Source organism: Ostrea edulis, chromosome 5, assembly GCF_947568905.1.
Source record: "Ostrea edulis chromosome 5, xbOstEdul1.1, whole genome shotgun sequence".
NCBI lineage: Eukaryota > Metazoa > Mollusca > Bivalvia > Ostreida > Ostreidae > Ostrea > Ostrea edulis.
This window is the reverse complement of record NC_079168.1, coordinates 20216590-20233855: the sequence shown is the minus strand read 5'-3', so window position 1 is coordinate 20233855 and position 17266 is coordinate 20216590. Positions and strand designations below refer to the sequence as shown.

Here is a 17266-nt window from a genome sequence, read left to right as displayed (position 1 = left end):
TATAACACAAGATTCGAACAAAATAACAATTTCATGAGATAAATAAGATGTTAAAGAACAACTTTTCCATCGGAAGCCATATCGAATTCTTTGCCGTTTTTGAGGTATAAAGCGAAAACTTTTAGAGGCCGTAAATCCCTAATTTAAGGGGCCAGTCCCTTTTTACTGGTGTCAAATAAAAGCTCTTGAAATTCTACACAACTTTTATTCTACATGTCTTAACAAAATATTTTTAATTTAAAAGATACAAAGGAAATTATGTGCAAATTTTCGCTCTTTCAGGCGTCCTGATTTTTGACCCCTCTCTATCGCCATTTTAAATGGCGAAATCAAAAAACAAAATATGATGTGCACAACTACAATGCTTCTACTTTACCAATTCAGTGTTTTCTCTGCTCCAATTATTATAGTCTCGGAGCCTTTATCTGGAAACCAAAGCCCCTAAAATTTCACTAAAAGGGAAATAACTCGCAAGCGGAAGAGAATATCCAAAATGTTTAAAAGTATTTTGAAAGTCTTTAGTAAAATGTATTAAAGCTGAAAATTTGAGCAAAATCGGTTGAGGAATGAGCGAGATATGAAGCTTCAAAGTTAGCGTCTAGGAAAAAAGAATAATAAGAATAATCTTAACCAGCACAATAAGTAGAAGGTCTTCCGTTGCTACGGAAGACCTTAAATATAAAGGATATTGAAAATGTAATACCGGTAATGGAAAAATATACCACCTTCTCTGCCTCACAGCAAATTTGGGTGAAGATTTGATCAAGAGGGACTCTATCCCAATTTTACTCAAACAGACAAACACATATATATTTTCTGCTGAGTCTGCATGTCTGATGAGTATTTTTCTCTAATGCGTCTGCTCAATTTGTTCGTCTGGTGAGTCTGTATGTCTGGTGAGTTTGTCTGTCTGGTGAGTTTGTCTGTATGGTAATGTCTGGTGAGTCTGTCTGTCTGGTGAGTCTGTCTGTCTGATGAGTCTGTCTGTGTGATGAGTCTGTCTGTTGATGTCTGGTGAGTCTGTCTTTCTGATGAGTCTGTCTGTCTGATGAGTCTGTCTGTCTGATGAGTCCGTCTGTCTGGTGAGTCTGTCTGTCTGTCTGATGAGTATGTCTGTCTGATGAGTCTGTCTGTCTGTCTGATGAGTCCGTCTGATAAGTTGTCTGTCTGGTGAGTCCGTCTGTCTGATGAGTCTATCTGTCTGTCTGGTGAGTCTGTCTGTCTGTCTGGTGAGTTTGTCTGTCTGGTGAGTCTGTCTGTCTGTCTGATGAGTTTGTCTGTCTGGTGAGTCTGTCTGTCTGATGAGTCTGTCTGTCTGATGATTCTACCTGTCTGATGAGTATGTCTGTCTGTCTGATGAGTCCGTCTGTCTGATGAGTCTGTCTGTCTGATAAGTCGTCTGTGTGATGAGTCTGTCTGTCTGATAAGTCGTCTGTCTGATGAGTCTGTCTGTCTGATGAGTCTACCTGTCTGTCTGGTGAGTCTGTCTGTCTGTCTGGTGAGTCCGTCTGTCTGATGAGTCTGTCTGTCTGCCTGATGAGTCTGTCTGTCTGATGAGTCTATCTGTCTGGTGAGTCTGTCTGTCTGGTGATGTCTGGTGAGTCTGTCTGTCTGGTGAGTCTGTCTGTCTGGTGAGTCTGTCTGTCTGATAAGTCGTCTGTCTGATGAGTCCGTCTGTCTGATGAGTCTAGGATCTGCTTAATCTATCCACCTGATGATCGATTTATAGGCTTTGATTCCAGGGTCTCTATCCCATATAAACTGATATATTAGCAATTGAAAATTAATATGATAACAAATATTCAAAGAAATATGATTTATATGTCTTCAAACAATTCTGTGTGGCATAATTTTAAATTTGAGGTGATAAAAGATAAACATGCATGTCAGAATAAAACAGTAATGACTTCAAAATAAGCTTTCCACTAAATAGATCGTACAACTTAATACCAAGACTGATTATTGTTTAACATCCCTCTCGAGAATCTTTCACTCATATGAAGGCGTCACCATTGCCGGTGAAGGGCTGCAAAATTCAGGCCTATGCTCGGCGTTTACGGTCTTTGAGCAGGGAGGAATCTTGATCTTGCCATGCCTGCTGTGACACGGGACCTCGGTTTTTGCGGTCTCGTCCGAAGGACCGCCCCCATTTAGTCGGCTCTTACGACAAGCTAGGGGTACCAAGGACTTATTCTAACCAGGATTCCTACGTGATCTTAACACTAAGAGGCAATAGGCAATTGTTGCTAGTGCAAACAGTGGCGGATTTAGGGGGGCGCACCTGCCCCATTCCCCTCCAAAAAATTCCAAATTTAAGGTAAGTCATGGTCTCTTGTTTAGAATAAAATAAACGAGACAACGAGCAATCGTTTTTTTCCACTCTTAGAGAAATATATGACAAGATCTTTTGATGTATTGTTACGTTTATTAGGATTTATTCCAAAACCCCTTAAAATGTTTGTCATCTTATTAATTTCACCTCATTGAATGACAAAATAGTAAAAATAACTACATAGGAGATATATTTCAAGCCCTATAAAATCTATCAAATTTGGTAGCTTCCGGGAGCACCTGAACCTGTTGACCAGTCACACCCGCCGTGAATCCGATTTCTCGATCGGGTAAATGGAGTAATCCGTAATAAAAATTAGTAAGAAAAATAACTTCAAAATTAGCAAAGAAAAACCCCAATTGCCATTTGGTGTAAAACATGTTTCATGCTTCCGTCTTAGACACAATTAATATCCCAGTCAATGGGTTGGACGAATATGAGTTACCGTACCTATACTGGATTCCTAAACTTCATAAAAACCCTTACAAACAATGTATTGCCGGATCCAGTAAGTGTTTTACCAAGCCCCCATCTTTGCTCCTCAAGAAAATATTAACAGCTGTGAAGGAGAAACTTCAAACGCACTGTGCGAGTACATATCCCAGAAGTGGTCTAAATCATATGTGGATTCTAAACAAAATTCTAAACAACTTTTGGTAAAATTGAAATCGCAAAACTATTCTCAAATCAAAACGTATGACTTTTCAACACTTTACACGACCATTCCTCACGATAAATTAAAGACTAGACTTTTTGACATCATAGACAGTTGCTTCTTCAAATAGAATGGAAAATGGAAATATTCATATCTAGTGATCAGTCATCCAAACAATTACTATGATAGACGCACAAGTACTCTGAAGTTGAAATAAAGAATATGCTGGAGTTCCTCATTGACAATATCTTCGTAGTCTTTGGTGATCAAGTCTTCCAGCAGTCTATTGAAATTCCCATGGGCACGAATTGTTCCCCCATTGTTAGCTGACCTGTTTTTTTTTTTCAAATTTATTCAAAAACTTCAACGTGAGTAGAAATAATCTTTTGCTGTGGCCTTCAATTCGACATTTAGATATATCTATGACGTATTATCTATTAACAATGATAATTTTCATTCATGAAAGGCGAAGATAACGAACAGTGATCAATCTCATAACTCCTATAAGCAATACAAAACAGAGAGTTGGACAAACACGAACCCCTGGATATACCAGAGGTGGGATCAGGTGCCTAGGAGGAGTAAGCATACCCTGTCGACCGGTCGCACTCGCGGTGAGCCCTATATCTTGATCAGGTAAACGGAGTTCAAATCCCGGCCGCGACAGACCTTAGTCGTTAAAAGAGGTAGTGACAGTTCCATCGCCAAACGCACTGCATCAGGTGTGAATGTCACAGGTCCTCGGAGATGACCTTAAAAACGGATGTCCCGTGTCACTAGGCGTGGAACGCTAAAGAATTCTCACTGTTCAATGGCCGTAAGCGTCGAGCAAAGGCCTAAAATTGAAGCCCTTCATCGGTCTTGGTGACGTCTCCATAGGAGTGAAAAATTCCCGAGAGAGACGTTTAACAAGATACAATCAATCAATCAAGGGGTCCGTGTTTGTCCAACTCTCTATTTTGTATTGCCTATAGGAGTTATGAGATTGATTACTGTTCGTTATCTTCACCTCTCATGTTAGACAGCATTTTACTCAATGGTGGGTTGTATTCATTGGTACAGATACTTTGTAAATTAGATTGTTATCAAGACCATACAATTTTCGAAATGCTGACTCAAAATTGGAATGGTAATTATCAAGAAATTAAAACTGTATAATTGTTAACCCACACAATCACCATGACTATTTTGACCCCACCCCTGAAACTAAAACCCCTACCCCTGGGATCATGCAATTTACAATTCTGTCAGGTTACCTGCTCCTTCTAAACATTCATTTAGTTTCAATTCATTATCAATCGAATTAAAGAATATATCTTATTTATATTTTCAAACATAAACACTCTATGTCCAAGTTTCGCCCTGCCCTGGAGTCAGAACCTCTACCCCGGGGGGGGGGGGGTCATCAAATCTATAATTTTGGTAGAGGCTATCCTGCTCAACATGACTTTGCATGTATAGTTTTCTTACAGATGTGAGATCCTAGAGAAAATTGTTTTTACAATTTTTGAAAATTGGTCCAATTTTATCCGTTCTGCCCCGCCAATTAGACCTCGGGGTGTACGAGTCCCGAGATTTGCAATTTATGTCCCAAAGATGTTTCATACCAAATTTGAAAGGAATTGGAAGGGTATTTAACTGAAATAGTTCACTATAAGATCTATAACAATCTAATCATCGACAAATAAACGTTTGTTTAATTATAATTACATATTATTATGTAAATACATTCCTGGATTCATAAGAAATTTTCTGAACAAAAAATGTACTTAGCTAGGACATCGCTTAATTACTATTCAGTTACGGCGTAAGACATACTTAAGCAAGCAAGACTTGGGCGGATCTTAAGACGGCACTAATAATGTCCCTACTGGTCAAAATTTGTTCTGTACGAGCCCCAGGTGTTTGCATTGTTACAAAATCAAGACCCTAAAATTCAAAAACACCATCATTTAAATCTGATTACAACGTTTGTGATCTTAAAAAAACACGACAAACCAATGTAATTAACGTCATATACAATTTCTGAAAACTTTCAATCCTGGATTCCTTACTCAGTTTAGTTGACATCAGTTCTCAGATTGCCATTACGCAAGTTACAAGAGAATACGCTCTTTATAAATCTCTAAGGCTGTGCAACATGACAAGCTTGTCATTTGAAATTCCGACACGGGGTCATTGTTGTGACGATAATCATAAAGATGACTGCGTCACAAATGAAAACACCATGAATTTGAAATAATTAAACAAAAATAGAATATAAATTCAATATTCATCCTCCACAAAATGAAGTAAAACGCTATGTGTACTTTACATCTTATGGCAGCTAGCATCGTGTGTCACTAAAACGTCTCGGTCTGCCTTCATTGCACATGTTTAAATACAATAATTCATTCGAATTAAAACTTTTCAATAACAAACTCAGAACTTCGTTTCATGATTTTATTTCCAACCAATATGTGATAACATTTTAAGCACCAATTGTGATGACAGAAAAACAAAAGAGAAGTAGCTACCAAATGACGTAACAAAACTACAGGTGTAAAGAATGGCTTCATGCATACAAAAAAAATAGTTCCTTCTTGACAACCTTCTAAACAAAAATTGACACTAAGATAAGACGTCTTAATCCTTTCTCTTTCTTTTTTTAATTCAAATATTTGACATCACCCGTAAGTCGTAAGTTATTTCATTCATCTATAAAGATGATAAACAACGTCAAGCTTTTTGTCTTCAACGCAAACTAATGTATATCAGATGCAAAAGGTAACCGACAATGACAAAGTGAAAGCCATCAAAACTTTAAATTGCTGGTTATTTCAAATCGATATGATTTACCGATACACCTTAACATAACTATACAATACAGCATTTAAGTTCTTAAAACCAAAATCAATACTATAATGTCAAACGTTCATGAATGGCACAGTGTAGGTGGGTTGAATTAAATATGTATATTGATATGTGAAAACCAAACAAAAGACATTCATAAATACAGAGTCAAAAATAATTGATGAAATACCTGTTCAGTTTCAGAAAACTGCCTTTACAGTACAGCTTTGGAAACATTGTACATGTATAATGTAACTTAAAAAACTTGAGAAACTGCTAGAACAGACAAGTTACTGTAGCATCAGCTGTGTCAAACATATCAAACTGAAATATTCCACAACAAAAAACAAAACGAAACAAACAAAAAATAATAAAATAAATAACACTACAGAACCTAAGCCACTTACTACACAGGAAGTCTAATTACAATATACATAGCACTTACTGGTAGCATCAATTTGAGGACATGGATTATTCGGATGGAAGAAAATAAACACCTAAATGGTACTGTTGATTCCTTATAATATGAAAGCAAGTCATATTCCCATAAATTTACGCAGCCTCCCTTGCAAAATCAAAATTCTCACTTTTATGTGTTGAAATATAGTACTGATTATATATGTACATTGATGCTGTGCAGTGATTTCACCTCAAGTGCTATTTACAAATATATAGAAAATTTACAAAAGCTAGGATCTTTCTTAATTTATGAACTTTTACTTCAGTATATTTAGCATCAATTTTAATCTGCCAACAAATTGCATCAAAAGCACACAACTACAAGGTCTATTTCTGAATATTCAAATATGTACGAAAACTGAAAAATTGTGTTTTCAGTGACAAATGCTTCTCAACACCCCCCCCCCCCCCCCCCCTTCCAATGATAATCCCTTTTTAGATACTTACAAATGCAGTGAAAATTGGCAAGAAAATCAATACTTCAACATGAAATTTCCTACTACTCAGACATTGCGACTTATCTGACCTACATGCTCATAGCTGTAAACATGGTTTTAACATGGAACAGTAACATAAAGCCACGTGTATGTATAAAGAATTAAGTTAATTTTAAGAATTTTCTAAAAGGACTTAAACAACATATTTTACAAAGTTAATGTAAATAATATTTGTTTTAATGATACCATCTCCAGCACTTATGGAGACCTATCAATCATAAAAATGAACACATCATATAAGAACTGAGACTATTGGCATTATAAGCAAATACCTCATCAAAATTGCACAGACATTTTTCAGTAAATAAGTATAGGGGTTGTTATCAATTTCTTTAAGCAATTATCATGGTACAACATTATACATGCATTTCAAGAAGATATCAAGGTGAACTGAGATCAAAACAAATTTCAAAATAGTACTACATAACAACTATTGTAATAGCTGAGAAATTAGTACTACATAACAACTATTGTAACAGTAGCTAAGAAATACTATCATGAAAAATACTTGCCAAAGATTCACGATAACAAACTTATTAAGAAATTCCCTAATTGTACACACATGTAATACTGTGTCCGGTGATTTTGCTACAGAATAGGTAAAATAAGATATTATTTTATCTAAGGCATACTGTATAGGTCATAAATCAGGTTTCAACACTAACATATAGCATATCCAATGCTTGGTCCTTGTAAATCCATTCAATTCAGTCAGTTCTTAAGAACCATTGAATACCTTAACAAAATGCCATTTTTACTTTGCATACGTGCAACAAAACCATAAACCTATTTTTCTGATAAACACAAATGAGTGATACAATGAAAAACGATTGCAACAGGAGATTACATACATGTATCTGGATTTCATTTGTAAGATAGATGAGGAGATTGTTACAAATATCAACTATATTCTGTGAATTAATTCAAATGAAAAAAGGATGTGTTTGTGAAACACTTCGTCCCCGAGTGAAGCCAATTTCAATTATGGTCAATTTTCTTAACCTTGACCTTTATCAGTCATACCTTTCAGGGCTTTGACCTTGACCTTTCAAATCATGAACTATGAGATTTTTGTAGTTTAAATGTTCTGACCAAGGTTAAAGTTGCAGACAGGCAACCTGATAATTTGATCTTTGGGGTATAAAAAATTGAACTGAGAATCTATTCACTGACAAGTACTTTCATTTCTGATTTGAAGACCTAATTCAGCAGGATCCAGATACTTATTTGTTCAGCATAAAGAAAGAAAAATACTTTGTTTAGATTTACATGTTAATTTGTATTTCCAGTCAATAAATAAATAATACACAATGGACATGAGAACTTATCCTCGAGATCATTGTTAATAAGGATTCACAAGATATTCAAATGGCTGTCTGGTCAAACTTGCATTTTCTCAGAACATGTACACACCTTATTGCTTACCTCTAAACAGAGCAGAGAAAAGTATGAATTTTCTTTACAGTTGAACTATCAAGTTCACAAAGGTCAAAGTCAAAAGTTTTTTCACTGATTTTGTACAGACCTGTATTTTTAATTTCTTGTACAACTCTCTGAATTACTGACGTGTCTTGCATTGACTCCAGCTTTTTGTGTAGCTTGAGCAGTTCTATCAAGTCTTCTCCATTGGGAGCAATTCCCAAATGTTCATACCCATTTTCAAAATTAAATGTTTCAGTCACATTTTCTCTCTTGTCGATGTCATCGTCATCACTTAGATATTCCTTTTTCAGATAATGTTGCTCATTTGACTCAATGCTAAAAGTTCTACTTTTTTCACATTTAATATTCTTCACATTTTCTTTGGAATTCTCCGACTTGTAGAAGTTTTCTTTCCATTCAGTCTTTTCAAGCGAATGTGGAACACTGTCGATCTTCTCACTTTTTATGTCTGTAATCAACTTGACATCCTTTGGTTTTTTATCATGGGACGTCTTTTCTGGTCTTACTCTCTCTTTTGAATGTGATTTAGAGTGTCTGTCCACTTTTTCTGTTGAGACATGCATGTTGGGTGTAGATGATCGTTTTGATGCATGCTTCTCAGATCTGTGGGGAGGTTCTTTCTCCTTCTTCTCCGACAAAGAATGAGACAATTTTGTTGAGGATTTGTGTGATTTGGATTCCTTGGAATGCTTAGATATGTCTTTTTCTTTTGTTGAAACATTGGACAAAGACAGCTTATGAGAAGTTGATGTATGTGAATGTGTAGAACCTGTTGGCGAATACTTTGAAGACCAACTCTTTTCAGAAGCAGGAGAGATGGATCTTGTTGTCTTCTGAGAACTGGAATTCTTAACAGATGATGGTGACTTTGTCATAACTTTCTGTGACAGTGGAGACAGTTTTGAAACAACTGGTGATGACCTTACACTCAACACAGCGTCATCCAACTCTGAATCTGAACTGGACTCACTACTCTCACTTTTGTCCATATTCCTCTCAACACCCTCAATAATAGCCTTAACAAAATCTGCATCCTCATCCTCAGATGACTCATCATCAGATGAAGAAAACAAATCCTCAACCTTTGGTCTCTTCTTTGGTGGTGCTCTTTCTGGGGTGGACAAACTTGGTCTCTTTGAAGTATCGGGTATCTTACTAAAGGATTTTGTACTTTCCACTTTTTTATCAACTCTCATTGAACTGTTTTTACCTGAAGATAATATTTTTTCTTCTTTGTTCTCCTTTCTTACATGACTGTTCTCCAACTTTTTAGGTTTGCTTGGATCAAATTTCTGCTCCATCTTTCGATTGTCTTGCTTAATTTCCTTTCTAACACTGTCTGTTGATGTTTTTGATACATGTTTGTCTTTTTTCTCCGAGCTGTGAGATTTCTGAGCTGGTGGATTTGGTGAATCTGTCACAGAACTAAAATTCTTGTGCTTAAACACATCTTTCTTTCCATCTCTGTCCTTATGCTCACGTTTCACTTTTTCTTTGTCTCGCTCTCTCGAATCCTTCTCTTGAGAATCCATCTCACGTCTGTGGTGATCCTTGTGTGAATCTTTGGAAATCTTACTTCCCTCTCTTTCTTTCTCTCTTTCTTTAGAGTGCTTATTTTTCTCACTTGACCTATGTTTGTCTTTGACCTTGACCTCGGGAGGAGAGGACACAGATGATGGCCTCTTAGGCTTTTTTAATACAGACCCATCATGACTTGAGGGTTCTAATGAACGTTTATGTTGACTAGATTCCTTTGGTGACCGCTTGTCCTTTCTTTCCTCAGTCCCTAGAGAGTCTTTCGAGTTAGTGGATAATGTGCTGTGAGCTACCATGGGCTTTGATGATGATTTTGAACTTGAACTTGATTTGTCTTTGCTTGGTTTTTCCTTTAAAAGAACAGTGATAAAAATCAAGCCTGGGTATCAAACAAGAAATGAAATCAAACAGCGCTTATGCAATACATTTAAATATATACATGTACTGCTTTTATGACATTCATTATCAGAATCATTCCTGTAGGCTACTTTCATTATCATGAAATTGTGGTTCCATTTTCTTATAGTCAAAGAAATTCAGCAATATTCTGGTTTTTCATGCATTTTACAAAAATGTTCAAGAACAATCTTCAATGTCAACTCGCACCGCCGCGGTGGCCTAGAGCGTTCGCCCCACATGCGGAAGGCCGGGGTTCGAATCCCGGCCGTGACAGACCTTAGTCGTTAAAACAAGTAGTGACAGTTTCATTGCCAAACGCTCGGCATCAGGTGTGAATGTCACAGGTCCTCGGAGATGACCTTAAAAACGGATGTCCCGTGTCACAGTAGGTGTGGCACGCTAAAGAACCCTCACTGATCAATGGCCGTTTGCGCCGAGCATAGGCCTTAATTTGAAGCCCTTCACTGGTCTTGCTGACGTATCCATATGAGTGAAAAATTCTCAAACGAGACATTAAGCAAGATACAATTAATCAATACAATCAATGGCACCTCACCTTGTTGGTGTATGTTGACTTGGGTCTCTTGCTGCCATCCAGACTTATGGGAGCATCAAAGATTTCAACAAACTCTCCCATTTGTCCCATAGGTTCTCCTGTCGGCCCAACCAGAACCTGTCAAATCAAAATCAATACTTGTGTGAAATGAAATCAACAAGATTCAGTCGTAAACCTGGTCTATAGTAGCCAAACAACCAGCATAAATACACCTATATATTGACTGATAAACACCAAAGTCGGAAAATAATTCTAATTTTCAATTCTCACAGTCCCCACTCAATCATATCTACCTGGTGCCTAGTAACTATTTATTAATCAGGTGATAATATCACATCCAATGTGGATGGTCTATCAGATAATGAAAAACAGAAGCTTGTAAACATGTGGTAAGTCTAGCACTCAGTGACATAAGTCCACTGGTCAGTTAGACATGCAGTGGTGATTAGAGGTAATACCTACACGAGTTACCTGTCCAACAGCATGTATACACTTTATTTGCATATATTTCAACATTGTTTTGAATTATTTATAGAGATTTCCTATACATATCAATAGTGAGATATTTATCAATTTATTCACAAATGATTACGTAACCATATAATACCTGGTACTACTACTGAAATAAGTTTTACAACTGTACAACATGTAACCATGGTAACTGTGTAGCATCTAGACTGTCGTAGTTTTTTCCCCCCGAAGTCAAATGACTCCACAAATTGATGCAGAGGACAATTTTTGGACTTTATTGAATTGATTTTTTGATTATGATTTAGTGAGAATGCAAATAAAAATCTTGGAATTATCAAACTTGAGCTATTACAAAAAGCCAGCTGAAATTTCTAAGGATACCACAAGCGTTCATATATGTCGATTTCCTCTCCCAGTTATGTTCGTTTAAGCAACAAAATACATTAACCCAAGAAAACATGTGTATTGCATTTACTGAAACTTTCTACAAGTGCAATAATGCATAGGATTTCCCCATCTGTCAAACTTTGAACAAATATGGTGTGTGTGTGGGGAGGGGTGGGGGTGGGTGGGGGCTGTATAGTTTCTTCAAAAATTAACAGTGAACAGTTGGGGTCTACTCAACCCACTAACAGTGTACCCTGAAAGATTTTGAAATAATTCTAACTGCACTGAAAACATGCATCTCTACGCAAAAAAATTTCCTGGGATATAAATCACTAAAACGGAAAGCAAAGTCATCACAAAAAAAAAAATCATAAAACAAAATTTTTGAGTTGGAATTGTGCTAGATTGCATGGTAGTATTGTCAAACGCTTTTGGACAATTATGCCTGCACTTAAAGGTAATGGGATGATGAAGTTTTCAAAGTGTTCATCAATACTGTAGGACATCCGTGTATAAACTCTGAAACTTGGGATTTATACACATTTCAAATGACTGAACAACATAACTTTACATCCATACATTTGTTTGTTATCAAGCCATGTTAAATAACAATAATGTAAATAAAAACTATAAATTCCAACACAATGAAGTTATCCTACAATATATCCTTTATCGAGGACCTACTAAGTCTACCTGTACAGGAATTATCAAGCTATCGATTCAGCATTCTCAGAAATAGATCACCATGACACATTAATAAACTACACAGATCTTCTCGAAACTTTTGACTTCAGTAACATTTAAACATTGATCAATTCAATATGATGTAAATTAATATGTTCCATTACGTAAATACTAGACATCAACATGTTTGTTATATGAAGCTTTTAAAGGAGTGTTGCCATTTATCAGACCTCAATTTTTTTCTTATTTGTCTCTCAACTGTCTATGAATTCATGTACAGAAAGAACAAAATCAATTATTATAAGAGTTTACAATATTATGCAGCACGTAAAAGACACAGCGATTTTAAAGAAGTTATTTCCTTAGAATTCAACCACTGCCACAAGTTCACACACTCAATTGATATTCACTTTTTGTGGCTTGCAGAAGTTTCCATTCAGCATTTATATAAAAACTTAACACACAATATGAAATTTGTTTGGTAATTCTAATCCTCTGACCTGCATGCAATATCTGTTAAACTGTTGCAGTACCATCTTATCTAAAAACTTTAATTCAATGAACACAAACTACTGGAAGTAATTGAACATCTTAATTATTCTGGAGAGAAAGGGATGGGTGGGGTATGGTAGGGGGAGGGTGTTGTTCAAGTATTATTGTACATGTAAATTATTTCTTTTTCCCATGATTTTTCAGTTACCAGCCTTTAACAATCTAACAATGGGTGATATGTTTTGAAAAATAGTGAGTCTGAATTTTGTAACGGAATACACACTGTATTAGGAAATCCCACTTCCTGATGGGGATAAGTACACAAAAAGATTTGGGAATTAATAAAACAAAGGGGGAGGGGCGGTGATGATATGATCGGATTCACCATTTGTAGTAACCAAAGGTATAAAGGTATTTCTTTGCATATTTCTACATACCCCGCCAGCTTTAAGGAGTTTCTTCTTGAATTCATCCGTTGGATTTTGGAAGGTGAGCTTCTCACAGCGGATGTGGTTTACAGGAGGACAGTCCTCTAGCTTCAGAAAGAGGTCATATTTAAACCGAATCTTCTTGGGGTCTTCCTTGTTCTTGAAGTAAATATCAATGGGCAGCTCAAAACCAGCATAGCCCTGCTCCTGAACTGCATAGGGGGGTTCTGTCAGCACTGAAATAAAAACAATTCACATACTTCATATCAAATACTTTCTTCCCTACTACAACATAAATGTATTCAGAAATGAATTTACAATGTTTACAGTACTTTTAAAGTACTGTTACAAAGCCTCTTTTTGATTTGTATGATAATCATTTGCATACTAAAATGCTGACTACGACAACAAATATACGTTGATTCACTCCCCGATTACTCATTCATCACATTAGAACATTGCAGACATCTTATTTTCAAAATAATGATGACATTGTGATCAGGGTAATTAACATGCACAAAACAAGCACTCCTGTATTTTCAGGTCATTGACTCATCTATAGTAAAATTAACTTCATGTTTTCTTCTATCACAGACTATGGAACTGAAGTTTTCCTTGTTAGTCATTCATACCTTATACCAAGTACATGTATAATTTATACCTACCTAGAGTCCTTGCTTAATGAAATATTAAAATTGACTATCATGATGTATCCGTGTGTTAATTACATTTTCAATTAAGAATCCACTGCGACATAAACTTCTCAATGGAGAACGTTAAACCAAGCCCTTCCCTCCACTCTGTACAACACCCACACTTACATCATTTTATAATCATGTTAATTGTTCCAATTTCTTACGTAACTTGGCCAATGCCAATATACCAATTATGGTAACAAGACCCAAGTTGTTCAAAGATTGTGTGGGTGAAAAAAAATAGGGATCTGATCACACAGCATTCGTTCTTTTTCTGGATACAGGGTCTATTGATAAGAAAAAGTTATGTGCATCGATATGTAGATGTCACTTAAAGGACACTTTATTTTGAAGTAGCCTAAATCTTCCAGAATATAGTCACTATACAGATGCAATAAAATGATTAATAACTCTAACTAAAACTGTTCTAGCAGAATTAATACCCCCCCCCTTTTTTTCTTGCAGGACACACCCAAAACTGGGTATAAATAGAGAAAATTATGGGTATCATCTTTATCCCATGATCTTTTACATCTTCACTCTCAATCACTACAGACAATTCTTGTCCCGTGTATTCACCATAGGTCAATGGTGCATTTTGAATAAATTGAGCTTCACAACTACTGCAGTTACAACTCGCACTTCTTAAGGTGGCTCCACCCTCATGTGACATATCAATATTAACGGTTGAAAGTGGAAAAGCTGTATTAATTTCCACTCAATATGGTTTAATTTAATTAATTTCCAAAGAAAAATGTGTGTATGTTGCCACCTTTTTTAAGATGTCAGACATACAAAAACAGAAGTGTAAGTCTGACAACATCAGAAAATCGCATATTTTCGTGAAACAGAATACCAAAAATAGATCAAAGCTCGTTAAAATGACAATTTTTTTAATGCCAATTAACAGTTTAGAAAAACTGCTAATTCATAAATATGTGTAAATTAATCATGTAAATTGTGGATATTAGGAAAATCATAACATATAATAGACATACAGTAGAGGAAATACCAGTATAGGAGCTATTGCCCTTGACAACATTTTTTTCATAATAAATAATTGATTACCTATGGAAAATATAAATTATATTTTTTTCACTGATCAATGGTTTACCAGATTTTCTATTTTATCTAATGAATAAAATTCCTCAGAAAGATATGTTTCTATCATGCACAACATGATATAATAGACATACAGTAGAGGAAATACCAGTATAGGAGCTATTGCCCTTGACAACATTTTTTTCATAATAAATAATTGATTACCTATGGAAAATATAAATTATATTTTTTTCACTGATCAATGGTTTACCAGATTTTCTATTTTATCTAGTGAATAAAATTCCTCAGAAAGATATGTTTCTATCATGCACAAAGTTTAATTTAATAAAGATTTTTGCAAAAACCTAAGACATCACATGAGGATCGATCTACCTTAACCGACAGAAAGACAAACGCGATTCCTATATAGGACACACATGCACACACACTTTCAGAAAACACTACAACATGGTTTGCTGGGGTATAATTAAACTTGCCGATACAATATTGTTAATTTCAAGAATAAATGCAATTACTATTTAGTTGTTATGGAATTTGTCTGTTGCTAAGGAAAACAAATGGAATATAAAATAGAAATTTCAAAGTAAATCAGATGAACTGTAAATTTACAATTGTGCTTGCAAATTATAGAAATAACAAAAGTGTAACTCTTAGAGACTAACTGAACTGTCACTTAGACAGAATCGCTATTGCTACAAATGTATATCTATTGTATTGCTTGAAATCCATATTGTTGTGTTCTCAGGGTTTTTTTCACTTTACTTCTGAGGTCAGCCCTATCCTTGACATAATTAGTATCAAGCATCAATTCTCATTTTAAAAAACTGTTTAAATTTACACCTGGTAAAAAATTTGAGAATTATTAGTATTCTAATACTGCTTAAAGACTTGTGCAAGTCTCTCTTGAAAAGGACCTTTTATAAATAATTGAATGATGTACAGTATCAAAATGATGTGGAAATCAAATGACCAAGACAAAAAGTACAAAAAAAAAAGCTGGAATGACAAACAACAGCAAAACAACTCTATGAAATAAAAAATGCCTCACTATTTAATCATTTCCTCACAGATATTGAAAACATACAATTGTAAAAATCTGTGTGATCCTTGAAAGTAAAACTTAAGTTTAGAAATTCAAGAAATAGTTGGGTTTTTTTTTTTTTGGTTTTGTTTTTGTTTGGACAGCAAAATAAGAGAATGTTTAGTTCTATACATTGCATGTTTACCAACATTGCAACTCATTGTTGAACATACCTCTCTTTGGATTATGAAAACTAGCATGTAGATTAAAGACCACTTTCTCTATGAAGTAGGAAATATTGCAGTTTTCTGGGCCTCGGACATACACAGTCCAGTCATGCGTGAATCCTTCAGGACTGGGAATCTTTTTCACTGCGGCCCTATGTCCAAGCTCTATCTTTACTTGTACTGCACAGTTCTGAAATTATCATTGTATTGGTTCAAAACGCTGACTTCCTAAAACAATTGTAGCATGATTGATCTGGTGTTAGTATAACTGTACAAGTTACACAATACACACCTGAATATACTTCAACATTTACTTTCACGACGGCAAATATTACGTACACTCACAATGATGGAACAAAGTAAATATATTTAACTAAAAATGTCAAAAAAGTCCCTCCATGCATGAAATTAAATACAACTATACACATAAAAGGTGACAAACATGATATAAAATAAACACATTAGAAAACAAAAAATTTTAACTTTCAGTCTCTATTTTGGCCTCTGATTGCATGAATTCTGACCATTACCTTAAACTCAATTAATAAATTGAAGAATGAATTTGCTAAGTTGGTGGTTTATACAAAATAAATTACAATTTATGTAATGAATCATGAATTTACTACACACACGATTTCTCTTCCAGGTGGACAAAAATTGCTATTATCCAAGGATGTTTGGGCTACGAAATCAATATCAAACTAGGAATATTATTACTCTACTTTTCTTCAAGCAAATTTTCAAAGATCTGTATGTGAAGTAAGAGGCCCACAGGCCTTATCGGTCACCTGAGTTTAAGTTAAAAGTATCACTATCCCTAAGAGCTACGAAATCAGTGACTTTTCTATTTATTTATTTTTTTAAATAAGGGGTTTAGCTAGGCCTTTACGATTGGGAAAAGTCATCAACATTTTAATGAAATTGGGGGAAAATCAATAACATTTTAATTATAACCTTAATTGATGTGTAAAGTAAAATAAAGTACAATATATAAGTAATTTTAACATCATTTACTCAATGAATTTGCTGTTAAATACCACGTACAGTCACAGTTCTACATTTTCAGTTATGTTCTCTAAATTTTCATAGG

The 17266-nt window shown here is 35.2% G+C and overlaps 1 protein-coding gene across 2 annotated transcripts in view; it reads right to left on the bottom strand.

Moving 5' to 3' along the window:
- Positions 1-5415: 5415 nt before the first annotated feature.
- The window catches only part of LOC125651499 (protein AF-9-like), a 22600-nt gene continuing 10749 nt past the window's right edge, over positions 5416-17266 (bottom strand). For both annotated transcript variants that reach the window (XM_048880121.2, XM_056166947.1), the window contains exons 2-5: positions 16183-16366; positions 13181-13407; positions 10710-10826; positions 5416-10104 (exon numbers count right to left, since the gene is read on the bottom strand). In XM_048880121.2, the coding sequence (XP_048736078.2) occupies positions 8203-10104; positions 10710-10826; positions 13181-13407; positions 16183-16366 (2430 nt within the window). In that variant the 3' untranslated portion in view covers positions 5416-8202. The remainder of the gene's footprint in view (positions 10105-10709; positions 10827-13180; positions 13408-16182; positions 16367-17266) is intronic.